Raw genomic sequence first — 13,525 nt, forward strand, 5'->3', positions numbered from 1 at the left:
AAAATCCTCTCGTTTGGTTTTCAGGTTGATGAGGAGTTTTATTTTTTTCCCTTAATAATCAGCAATTTTAATTATTCCTGTTGTTTGCTTCATAGGGTCAAAAAGAATAAGTGATAGTGAAGTGTCTGACTATGACTGTGATGATGGAATTGGTATAGTATCAGGTAAGAATTGCAGAATTCCTGTGTAGTAATAAGAAGGAAGTGTTATTCACTATTTACCAAAAAATAGATTAAATAATAAATAAAATGAGAGAGAAATAACTTGCCTCTTTTTCCCCTTCCCCCAAACAACATTATGGCACTTTAACCTCCTGAGTAATTCCAGTTGCTGGAACTCTTATCAATTGTTTGATTGAATATTATTATTGAAAGATGTAAGATAAGTGAATATTTCTAAGTTTTCTGTTTTTAAACTACTCAAAAATAAGGATTTCACCATAAATTTGGAGAGCTATTGTGTAACTAAAACTTCTTTATACTGCACAGCCATGTGAAAAATATGAAAATCTTTTTGATGTCACCAACATACCCAAATATGTCAAATATTTGAATGTGCTTTTTGAAAAAATTTTTACTGTGTTGTGTTGATTACTTATCAGGTACCGCTTGATTTTGAAATTATGTTATTGAATTTTAAAATATTGCCTGATTTATGGTTAGAGATTTATCTGGGACTTAAACAAATGTGCAAATGACTTCAAATCCTTGAAATCTGTCACCATGAGAAAGTTGAAGCATCTCCATATTCTTTTTATAAACATGAAAATCAAGATTATGGTATCGTGGTTTCTGAAATATTATCTTTTCATAGGCTCATAACTTTCGTAAATGGTGTACTAATTACATTTACATAAGTATCGTACTAACTAAGATTTACACATGTTAATTCTGTTAAAAATATTTTTTCCTTGGGGCACCTGGGTGGCTCAGTCAGTTAAGCATCTGACTTCAGCTCAGGTCACGATCTCGTGGTTTGTGGGTTTGAGTCCTGTGTCGGGCTCTGTGCTGACGGCTCGAAGCCTGGAGCCTGCTTCGGATTCTGTGTCTCCCTCTGTCTCTCTCTGCCCCTCTCCCACTCAACCTCTCTCTCTCAAAAATAAATAAACATTAAAAAAAATTTTAATATATTTTTTCTTGTTTTTAATGTTTTTGTTTTTTCTTTTTTTTGTGGGGAGAGAGGAAGAGTGTGAACAGGGGAGGGGCAGAGGAAAGGTGAATCTTTTCCTTTTTTTTTAATGTTTATTTATTGAGAGAGAGAGAGAGAGAGAGAGAGAGAGAGAGAGAGAGAGAGAGAGAGAGAGCATGAGCAGGGGAGGGGAAGGGAGAGTGTTAGAGAGAGGGGGAAAGAGAGAGAATCCCAGGCAGGCTCCAGGCTGGTTGTTAGCCCAGAGCCAGACTTGAATTCATGAACCATGAGATTTCAACCTGAGAGAAATCAAGAGTGGGACACCTACCTGACTGAGCCATCCAGATGCCCCAGAAGGAAAGAGAATCTTAAGCAGGCTCCATGCCCGTTGCAGAGCCCAACAGGGGGCTTGATCCCACAACCGTGAGATCATGACCTGAGCTGAAATCAGGAGTCAAAAATCAGACACTTGACAGACTAAGCCACCCAGACACCCCAATGTTCTTTCTTTTAAATCTCTATCATTAACAATTCTTTCAACAGAGAATAAATGCTTCAGTCAATAGTTTAATAATTTGACTGTCAGATCAAGCATATCATCCTATATTTCTGTGAAATTTTTCCTAAGTCATTTTAAGTGTGAATTGTATATATACCTATACAGAGAAACTCCCTTACCCACCGCCCCCCCCCATGTTAAGTAGCATTTTAAACAACTAGTATAAAAATATAAAAAATAAAATAAACAACTAGTATAAGTCAAGACACCAGTAATCTGTTACTACTTTGTTTCCCATATGCAGAGATTTGTTTCCAACTGCATATTACATACCTGTCAAATTCAAAGTATTAGTTGCAACCATTCAAAACCCTTTTTTAATGTGAACTATCAACCTTTTCTCAATAATGAACAGTTTCAGCTGCTTTATTTAGTTTTTCCAAGTTTCCAAGGCAGGTGTCTTGAAAATTAACTATGTCAGAGGTCATATTTCCCATTTGCTTACTTACTTTGTTTATTCTAAGTCAGAGGTAATTTTTACATTTGCATTGCTAATATTCTTCAAAGTAAATAGAATCTTTGATTGATATTGAAATTTAGGTTTCTCAGGGAAGCAATTACTGGCATGGATTTTGTACTCCAGTGGTATCCCGAGTAGAAGAATGAGAATGGTTATAAACCAGCTATTCTTTGAACAAGTCGATTCACCCCACAATGCAGATAAATGGAATGTGTGTGTGTGTGTGTGTGTGTGTGTGTGTGTGTGCGCACAGTATGAGTTTATCGCCACTTAGACCATTAGTATTATTTTCTACTCTGACCTGAAACAATATGCAAATAAATGCACATAATTTATTTTCCAATGGGAAGGTAGAGTGATGTTTTGATAATTGGCTCTTAAACATCACATATAATATTCTGATTTCCTAAGCTAATTACCTAACCCCAATACTCATTTTTTATCACTTCTGAGTAGCTCTGTACATTATGAGTCATGAACATTTTCTTAAAACTCTATATTTCTGTTTAGTTTTCCTGTGACTGCATTATTTAAGTGTTCTTCTTATACCAACTCTTCCTCTTTTTCTCAATAGTCTCTCTTAAACTACGTGATCATCTCTTTTGTCTCTAAATATTCCCCTACCTTGGATTTCAGTGATGCTCTTTTTATAAATGACTCTCAAATCATTATCAACAGTCCTATTGTCTTTCCCAAGATTCTTTTCCATGTGTGTAACTGTTTGCCTATATGCCTGAAAATATTGTTATCTCCCCCTCTCCAAACTGGTAAACCTTCTAAACTTCTCTAACTCTTTGTAGGATACTCTTAACTTCCTAAGGGGCTAATCAAATGTTAAGATTCATTTATTTCTTCCCTTTTTTTGATCTTGTATCTGATCACAAATTGCTGTTGATTCATATTAGAATGTCCCCAGTCTCCATTGTTGGACTCTTTTCACTGTCTACATTCACTACTCTAGTGTTGACATCTATTTAAAGTTCTGTGCCTTTGGGGCGCCTAAGTGGCTCAGTCGGTTAAGCATCAGACTCTTGATTTTGCCTCAGGTCCTGATCTCGTGGTTCAGGAGTTCCAGCCCCACATCAGGATCTATGCTGACCGTCTGGAGCCTACGTGGGATTCTCTCTTTCTCCCTCTCTCTCTTCCTCTTCCCCACTCATGCTCTCTCTCTCTCTTTCTCTCTTTCTCCCTCAAAAATAAATTAATAAACTTAACAAAAAACAATTAAAAATAATAAAGTCCTGTGCCTTTAAATAGCATCTTTATGCTAAAATTCCAACATGTCCAGTCAAAACTGCTTATTTGTAGTCTAAATTTTTATTTTCCACTGCCCACTTGACATTTCTGCTTGGAAATGTAGTAGATATCTTCAACTTAACATGTCTAAGACTGAACTCCTAATCTTTCCCATCAAACCAATGGCAACTCCATTCTTTTTTTACTTGAATTAAAATTTTAGATTTGTTCTTGTCCTTCTCTTCCTCTTATCTCCGACATTAAATCTTATACAGAATGATCCCGATGCCTCTACTTTCAAAATATGTCCAGAATCTGACGACTTGCCATGTCTCCACTGCTGTCACCCTGGTTCGTCTTTTGCCTGACTTACTGCGTTGTCTCATTTCAGTCTGTTCTCAGCGTGGCAACTGTAGTGATCCTGTTTAAAGATAGGTCATATTCAGTTTCTGCTCAAAATCTCTAATGGGTTAAAGTCACTCAAATCAAGGGGCACCTGGGTGGCTCAGTTGGTTAAGCAGTCAATTTTGACTCAGGTCATGATCTCATGGTTCATGAGTTCGAGCCCCACATGGGGCTCTGTGCTGTCAGCATGGAGCCTGCTTTGGATCCTCTGTCCCCCTTTCTCTCTGCCCCTCCCCTGCTCACATTTTTTTCTCTCTCTCTCCCTCCCTCTCTCTCTCAAAAATAAACAAACATTAAAAACAATTAAAATCACTTAGATCAACTGCCAAAAATCTTTACAAAGTGACACAAGGCCCCCGTGATTTTCCTCCTTCCTCCAGGTGTCTCTGATCTCCTCCATTGCCTGCTTCACTCCAAGCACCCTCTTCTCCCTGCTGTTGTGAACATGTCAGACTGACTCCTATCTTGGGGTCTTCGCACTTGTCTTGGAACAACTCCTCTCTCTCTGTCCACTTGGCAAAGCATCTAACTTCCTTCAACTCTTTCTGAAATGTCAACTTCTCAGTGAGTCCCGTCTACACCTGACAATGCTACATAAAATTGCAAAACGTTTCCCTGTTCTGGCATTTTGATCTCCCTTTACTCTGTTCTGTTTTCCTCTTAGCACTTTACCACCTTCAAACATATCACATAATTATTTATTGGGATTTTTGTTGTTTCCATCACTCCAACTGAAGCGTCAGCTCTACAAGGTCAAGGCTTTTAGTTTTGCTCACTACAGCACACAGAACAGCATCTGGCCTGCATGTACAATCATAAATACTTGTTGAATGAATGAATGAATGTCCTGATTTTTTCGGTGTGGTCTGTTGCCATCTCCAGTTGTCTTACTCCAGAGTTGTACTGCTAGCCGTACGTAGCTAATTTAATTGAAATTGATTTAACATAAATACATTAAAAATTCAATTCTTCATTAACCCAAACCAGATTTCAAGTGTTCAATAGTCATGAGTGCCTAGTGGCTACTGTATGGGACAGTGCTGATCGAGAACATCTTTACCATTCCAGAGAGTTCTGTTGGACAGTCTATTCTATGTTTTCTAAGATCAATTAATCTTGCTGCAATCTCTTTAACCTTTGGTTTGAATTGTATACTGCTGTCAGCTTCATATTCCTAAATGATTACTTAGATCATGAAAGATGAATGTGGTATTAGAGCCCAGAGAGAGCCTCGAAGTCCGATAGATTTTGCTTTAAATCCGAGCCCTAGTATTTATTTGGCACCTAATTTCAATTCCCTAGTAAATGTCTTAATGTAAACTTTAGTTGCCTCAGGTATAAAATGGGGATAATATTATCTTCTTTGCCGAGTTGGTTCTATCACATCACTTATACATTCCCGGGAAAGCCTTGTGCTCTGCAAAATCATGGACCAAAAGATCAGGCCATTCAAAACCCATGTAGCTTTGTAACCAAAACACTAAAAATAAAAATACAAGCACAATTTTTAAAAGTCACGTTAAGTTTTAAGCAGTACAAATATTAGATGTAGGATTTGAAAATAAAATGAAGGTGTCTGGGTGGAAGGAGTATGTCTAGAAGGAAAAGAGGGTAAGTCTGCAAAGTTATGATGTCAAGGGAAGTACTCACAAACACCAGGAAGAACCCATGCAATAAATACTTCTAAGACGGAGTTTGTGACCGAAGCCAGCCAAAAGGGAGAACATGGGATGAATGAGCATCATATGAGGTTCTGTATTTCTCGGGCTTTCTGCATCCAGCTTTGTTAATGTACTTTGCTTGCAGCTGCTATTATTTGCTGGATGTAGTGGACACTGTTGGTGCCCCACCCATAACCCCTTTGCTTCAGCTGGTTTACCCGTCCTCTGCTACTGTGAATGTTGGCTGCTAAGAACTCACAGCTGCCCCCCTTTCCGGAGAATTGGCCTTAGACAAACAAAACAATCTCATCTAAGTCCCACTGGCAGTCTTCAGTCAGTGACTGGCTAACCTAGGAGCACAAAAGTCTAGGATCCTCGCCTCAAAGTCAGAGCAACACCAGTACAACTCATGTTCCAGAGGCTTCAGGGGGATCTGACTGAGGTCAATGCTTGTGCTTCGTTTCTTCCCATGCCCTCTTCTGCTCTTCTAATTCCTTTTTCCTGAGGCCACTCCTTGAATCATTCATGTCCACCCGCTTCTTTCTCTTGCTCTATTTCTCAGGAACCAACTTCAGATAATACTGCAGCATGTTAACATGTTGGGAAAAATCACATACGAACCAATACTTTCTCTGAGTTATTTCTGAAACAAGTGTTGTAGCAGAACACTTAGTAAAGTACCCAGCAGAGTTCCTGGCACATAGTGAAAAGTCAAAAGCAGCCATGATGAACGCGATAAAGATAATGGTGGTGGAGATAATCTCACTTCCTGCTCAGAAACGTTCAGGTTTTTTTCCACGACAAGCCTCCTGATGTTTTAGATATATACAGCTTGAGTCAGACTTACCAAACTATTTCCCTACTTTTGCACCACATAGTACTGCTGTTTTTCTAACAACTTTGAATTCCTTCTACTTTCTTCCCATCTGTCAAATATCAGTTGCTTTCCAAGATTCATTTGAGTTATATCACTTCTATTACACTTTTTTTCTAAGCGTGTCAAATCGTTGGGCTGTTTCCCTCCTCCGAATTGTCGTATTTTTATTTTCAGTCATCTATTGTATCTCAGCCCTGTCAAGCACGATAAGAAAAGCCATTTACACAGGTACTTCAGATAGTATTCAGAATGCTTTCTAATATTGTTTATCTCTTAAAGAAATAATCATAGACTTTTATGAACTTTTGTGAAGTTCATCGTTTTGAATATTTATAGTTGTTGAGACGTAACTGAAGCTCTTTTATTTCATTGAAGAGATGACAATGTTTTTAGAATAAACTTGCATCCTTTATTAAAGATAATTAACTGCCTACGGGCACCTGGGTGGCTCAGTCAGTTAAGCGTCCGACTCTTGATTTCGACTCAGGTCATGATTTCATGGTTTGCAGAATCAAGCCCCATGTCGGGCTCCGCACTGACAGTGCAGAGCCTGCTTGGGATTCTCTCTCTCCCTGTCTCTTTGCACCAACCCCCTTCACTCTCTCTTTCTCTCTCAAAAATAAATAGACTTTAACAAGAAGGTAATTCGCTATATATAAAAGTTTTAATCTACCTAGCACAATTAAAATATTTTTATATTATAGTACTATGTTTTGTTCATTATGCTTTACATTTCATAGAGTCAAAGACTTTCAACTTCACCAACATTTAATTTTTTCACTAAAGTACAAAATACAAAAGGACTTAGTGGGTAGATAACTGTACTTTTAATCTTTGTACCTTTAGATTATCGACACAATGGTCGAGATCTTCAAAGCTCAACATTATCAGTGCCAGAACAAGTAATGTCATCAAACCATTGCTCACCAACAGGATCTCCTCACCGAGTAGATGTTATAGGAAGGACTAGATCATGGTCACCTAGTGTCCCTCCTCCACAAAGGTAAGATACCATATACATTTTATTTGTAGGATGATACGAAAAACCTATTTATCACAAAGAATCATTACTAATCTCTAAAGGCAATAAATTCTGACAGAAAAAAAGTTACTGGAGGAAAAGCAAATATTCTCTTCAATAAACTAAATAGTGAGAGTCAAATAAAATATGGGCCACTTTGTAACTCTGGTTAAAGTATGTATTCTTTTAGGTGAGAGTTGAAGATTTTATTTTTTTTTAAATTTTTTTTTTAACATTTTTTTTTTATTTATTTTTGAGACAGAGAGAGACAGAGCATGAACGGGGGAGGGGCAGAGAGAGAGGGAGACACAGAATCAGAAGCAGGCTCCAGGCTCTGAGCCATCAGCCCAGAGCCCGACGCGGGGCTCGAACTCACGGACTGTGAGATCATGACCTGAGCCGAAGTCGGCGGCTTAACCGACTGAGCCACCCAGGCGCCCCAGAGAGTTGAAGATATTCAAGAAGATCCCGCTTTCAGTTACTTATCCGTACTGAGCAGATCTAGTTAGAACCAATTAACTATACTCATGAGTGATATTAGTATTGATAATTTAAGAAATAGGAAAAAATAAACATCTGATGGGGTTTCTAGGTTAGGAGCAATCATGCAAAGAATTAAAAACGATGCACAGGTAGAGGGAAGAATGGCTCAGAAAACCTCCAGTGCCTGGTGGAAAACTCTAAGCAATCCTGTTAAAGACAGAGAGGCTTAAAGGAATAAGAGCCATGGAAATAATGTATTTATTGACAAGATATATTTACATAATTCACATTTTACATACGTTACATTTTACATTAAGAAAATTTGAACTCTTAGAATGAGAGTCGTATAATGCCTATTTTAAATGAATAATTTAGTTTTAGCTTTAGAAATTTTCCTTGTAATTGTAATTTTACACATAGTATTGGACTAAGAGAACTTAAGATTGTTACATTTATAAATTTAATTTATTTAATATATATGAATATAAGTACTTAGAAAGTGTTTACTTAATTTAGACACAATTAAAGAATTACAAAGAAAATATATTAAATTTATAAACATTGTTTAAATTGTGTGAAGATTTTGATTTGACTAAGTTTGTAAATGAGACTAAAACTGTTAAAAGTCTTCTGAAAAGTAATTGCTTAAATGTGGTAGACCTATCAATAGAATATTTGTAATCTGAAATTTAAAGTTTAAGAGAGGGGCATCCGGGTGACTGGCCGGTTAAACATCGGACTTCAGCTCAGGTCATGGTCTCGCAGCTTGTGAGTTTGAGTCCCGCATCGGGCTCTGCGCTGACAGCTCAGAGCCTGGAGCCTGCTTCTGATTCTGTGTCTCCCCCTCTCTCTGCCCCTCCCATACATGTGCTCTGTGTCTCAATAGTAAATAAATGTTTTTTAAAAATTGGAAAAAAAAATAGTTTGAGAGAGAACTGGATTTTGAATTTTAACTTTAATAAATTAAGCCATTCCTTATTTTTTAAAGTTTATTTATTTGTATTTGTCTTGAGACAGAGAGAGTTGGGTAGGAGAGAGAGAGAGAAAGAGGGAGAGAAGCCTAAGCAGGATCTGCACATGCGCAGAGCTCCACACGGGGCTTGAACTCACGAACTGTGAGATCATGACCCCAGCCGAAATCAAGAGTAGGACGCTTAACCAACTGAGTCACCTAGGTGCCCCACCATTCCTTATTTAAAAAGGAAAAAAGAAAAAAAGAAGGATGCTTGACTTTTTACCAGGAAAAGAATATCTGAACATACCTAAAGAAAATAGGCAAAGTTTTAGAATACATTCAGCTACACCTAATAGAAAGCCCATAATAAGAGCTCATATAAGAAGTTTATTCTATCATGAAAACGAAGTGTGTAAGTAGACAATCCAGGCCAAGAATGTTAACTTTAAAAAGTCATCATTGATCAGTTATAAAGACTTCAGTTTAGATTGTGAAAAACGGATAAAAGTCATATCCCTAAGACAAGATACAGCAATATTAACTACAAGCAACATGCTGAACTCATTTTCTCCATACAGATTTATTCCTCCTTCTGTATTTTATATAAGAATTACTACTAGAAACCTGGGAGTTGTCCATTAATAATTCTGATAATTCTTATCTCTATCCCCATTGATATTAGCTTAGTTTTATGTTTATATCTGTTATAGCAACAATCTAACTTCCCTGTCAACCTCCAGTTGAAATGTATCCCATTAGCCAGAGGTTCAGTTAGTTAAAACAAAAATCTCGGACTTGACATTAGAGTGATTTTTGCCTTTTTCTACTTTCTTTATTAATAAACCTCATTTCTTAGTGTAGTATATGATTATGGTTCATTAAGACATTTAATGGATTTTGCTATTTCAGTCGGAATGTGGAACAGGGACTTCGAGGAACACGGTCTGCTGCTGGACATTATAATACAATTAGCCGAATGGATAGACATCGTGTGATGGATGACCGTTATTCTCCAGATAGAGACAGGTAAATAGGATTAAATCCTATTAGACCTTATTATAATCGCTGCCTTCAGGAAGAAGGTATTACCATAAAATATTTTCATACTGAACTTGGATATTTGTCATCTTATTTTTGAAAGCCATTTCCTTTACAATTCCTACATTCATTCTTATGACCACCAGGTAAAAAAAAAAAAAAAAAAATGAAACCAACAAGAACAAACTTTTCGTTGTTTTAAAAAAAAAAGTCATCTTGCTCTTGCCGTTTTGGTCCTTTGTTAACTCAAACCAGTTAAGTTAGTGAGTTTTCACATGAGGTTATAAGGACAATATAATGAAAATGACATGTTTTATTATTTTAACATTATCATAACCAATCATGACCTGTAAAAATACTTTGACGAGACAAGCCTGGTTTGTTTTGGAAACCAACACAAAAACTGATTCATGAAGAGGTTTTTCCTCATGGCTTTCAGTAAACCTTTTCCGCATCTTAAAGCATTATGGTTGTCGATTGCTGGATTTGGAGGAATTCTCTGAATTTGCCCCACTAAATGTGACATACTTAGAAATGGCATATGTTTCAATGCATATGATAATTACTACTAGTTTGTTTTTAAGTTAAGCCAATTGATTAACCCTCCAATTCTTGGTTTGGTTATATATAAAATGAAAAATGCTATGATATTTCCCCCACACTATCAAATGGGTTTGAGATGAGGATTAGGAAAGAAAGCTTAATTTACTCTTCAGAGAATATTATGATAAAATAACAAGGAAACTCAGCCGTCGCTTTGTGTGCATCCTAAACCGATTTTTAAAAAGACATTTAAATCAACTGATGTGAGAAGTTCCCAATATTTATCATTGTCAGTACTTATGAATTTAATTGTTTTTGTCTAAATCAAGGGTTATAGTCAATTCGGGCTTATAATTTTATCGGGTTGAGTACACTTTTCCAAAAGAAAAGATAGGGAACGTCTATCTATAGTCTTCAATAGTGGCGAACAATCATTGGTTTTTGTGTCTGAGATCTAAGAAGTAGGAAGTTATTAAATTAATATCGTTATGAGTTGTCAAATGAAAGTTAATGTAGTATTTTATTTCTTTTTCATTTGTTTAACTTTTTCATCGTGATCTGTGTTTTTAGGGGTAATTATAGATATGGTGCCTATAGAAATGGTTTCACATCAAGTACAATACTAAGTGAAAGATCCCTGGTTGGCATGATTAGGAGTTGGAAGGAGTCATATTAGGCTGGGTGAACGAGTACTTTTGTTGCCTTATAGAATTCTAATGAGTTTGATAATCTCTGGAAATGATTCATGTAGCAGTTCATAAACTCTTTGCTGTTTGAAAGATTGTTAAGGACACGACAAAAGAAAAAAATGTCTGAAATGACTTTAAATCCTTCAAGTTTATGTAAAGTTTTTCTTTAAGGAGAAATGGACCTGATATTTTCTCTGAAGACAATATGGTCTAAATCTTGCAGAGAAGAACAGAGTAAAATTAACCTCTCGAATTATCCTCACAAACAAAATTGTCACTATTATATCAAACACATAATAATTTATCAATATTTTAAGACAAAAGGCCATAGTATTAATGTTAAAAAAAAGTTGCTGTCCAATCCTTGGTATATAGTTAATATAGTCATAATTGATATGTCATTTTATTTTTCTTGTTTATTTTATAACTTTATGAATCTTCACTTTGGCAAAATGTTCAAATAATTCAGAGGTTTTGGAAGCATTTGATCCCTGAAGTTTCAGCAAGTCTTTAGAGTGCTATAGATTACCAGATTACAATTACTCCTAATTGGGAGATGTTTAAATTTTTTTTTAAATTTTTTTTAACATTTATTTATTTTTGAGACAGAGAGAGAGAGAGAGAGAGAGAGCATGAACAGGGGAGGGTCAGAGAAAGAGGGGGACACAGAATCTGAAACAGACTCCAGGCTCTGAGCTTTCAGCACAGAGCCCGATGCGGGGCTCGAACCCACAGACCGTGAGATCATGACCTGAGCCAAAGTCAGCCGCTTAACTGACTGAGCCACCCAGGCGCCCCTAAAATTGTTTTAATTAGTAAAATAGAATTTCTTTTATATAGGACTACAAAACTATTCCTAATATATTAGCTTTGAGTTATCTGTGTAATAATTACTTATTAACATGAGGAATCAAAAATCAAAAAGTATAGTATTATCCATGTTAGGTAGCCTATCACATTATTAAACAATGGGTTCTTGATTTCTGTTTTATCCTTTATATTCTAAATATTCTAAAAGATTTTCAATAATAGAATGCATGTGAAGGCATCGTAATTTTTATGCACTGTTTAGAAGGTAAGAATACCCTAGAAGTCTTACAGTGAATTTTTGTGAATAGCATTTTATAGAGTCAGTCAGTAATACTGTTAATTAAAAAACCTAAAAGAGAATTTCCTTTGAGATAGTAAGTAAAATTTAGGCATTTTGAGGAGTGCATTAACTTTTCTTGTCAGTAATAATTGGTGCACTGGACCAGAATATTCTATTTAATATACTCTTTTCTTTTATAGGATTTGGAACCAAATGGCATTGGGTTTGAATTTAGGCTTTTTATTACTTGCTAGCTGTGTTACTTTGGGAAAATTAACATGTTTGACGCTTGTTTTCTTTATCTATAAAATTAGAACATAGTACCAACTTCATAGAGTTGTTGGGTAGATTAAATGACACAGCACCTCCGGTTGCAATACTGAACTTGGATATTTGTACTCAAAACATGTGCCTTACCTTTAACATTTTAGAGGATCTTGTGGCTTACAGATAAATGACATTTTAATGTGCCTATTAAGTAGAAATATGAGAAATCAGTTAATACAGGTATTTGTAAAAAAAGCTTTAGAGCGTAGAAACATGAGTTGGACCTTGAAAAACAGAGAGGTTTATTCAGGAGAGACCAAGAGCATAAATACACAGGCAGAACACACATATATATCAGAAAGACCCAGTGTGAATGAAGACTTGACATATTGGAAAGTTGTGCCTAAAGATAATGACTTTTACATTGGCTATATTGGATGAAAAATACTACTATTCAGCATTAATTTATAGTGTCTGGCTAAACTAAGTGATATGAGGAAATATAGTATTCATATCCTTATAGGTGGTGTTAAAAAGAATCCTATATCAACATTTGATTGGATCTTTATATCTCTGCACATCTCTGTTATCATTAGTCAAAATCCTATTCTGTGTTGAAAAGAAAATAGGTTCTTTACAAGTAACTCAGAAACTTGGATGCAGGGCTATTAGCTAAAATGATGAATTATAACATTATTCATCTTCTTCTCCATCCCCCCGCCCCCATACTTTTTGGATCATTGTTTCTCTGGTAAATCCTGGTAACTACTACTAGGAACATAAGTTTCCTGGGACAACTTATGTGGCTTTCATATTAGAAATCACTTCAAGAGCTTGTTTACATGAGTTAAGTTAGTATTAGAATAATTATAGAGTACTAGATAATATTTCTGTAACATGTCAGAGATATCCTGCAGTATTCATTTTTACGTCTGTCCTGGAGACCAAAATATATTGGGTACCTTTAATTTTATGCAGTATACTTTTAGGACAATGACAAAAAATACTATTAACACTGGCCTAAGATATATTACTTCATTAAGTGTTTTTCTGTTGTGCATTTATATTCTAAAAAGAAAAATGCCATGTTATGTGGATCTCTAGGATACCTCA

General features: G+C 35.9%; 1 protein-coding gene across 49 annotated transcripts in view; it reads left to right on the plus strand.

Moving 5' to 3' along the window:
- RIMS2 (regulating synaptic membrane exocytosis 2) overlaps positions 1 to 13,525 on the plus strand; it is a 612,755-nt gene that overhangs the window by 378,157 nt on the left and 221,073 nt on the right. For all 49 annotated transcript variants that reach the window (XM_045050079.1, XM_045050046.1, XM_023248368.2 and 46 more), the window contains 3 exons: positions 96 to 164; positions 7,173 to 7,329; positions 9,695 to 9,811. In XM_045050079.1, coding sequence (XP_044906014.1) covers positions 96 to 164; positions 7,173 to 7,329; positions 9,695 to 9,811 — 343 coding nt within the window. The remainder of the gene's footprint in view (positions 1 to 95; positions 165 to 7,172; positions 7,330 to 9,694; positions 9,812 to 13,525) is intronic.

Source organism: Felis catus, chromosome F2, assembly GCF_018350175.1.
Source record: "Felis catus isolate Fca126 chromosome F2, F.catus_Fca126_mat1.0, whole genome shotgun sequence".
Classification (NCBI taxonomy): Eukaryota; Metazoa; Chordata; class Mammalia; order Carnivora; family Felidae; genus Felis; species Felis catus.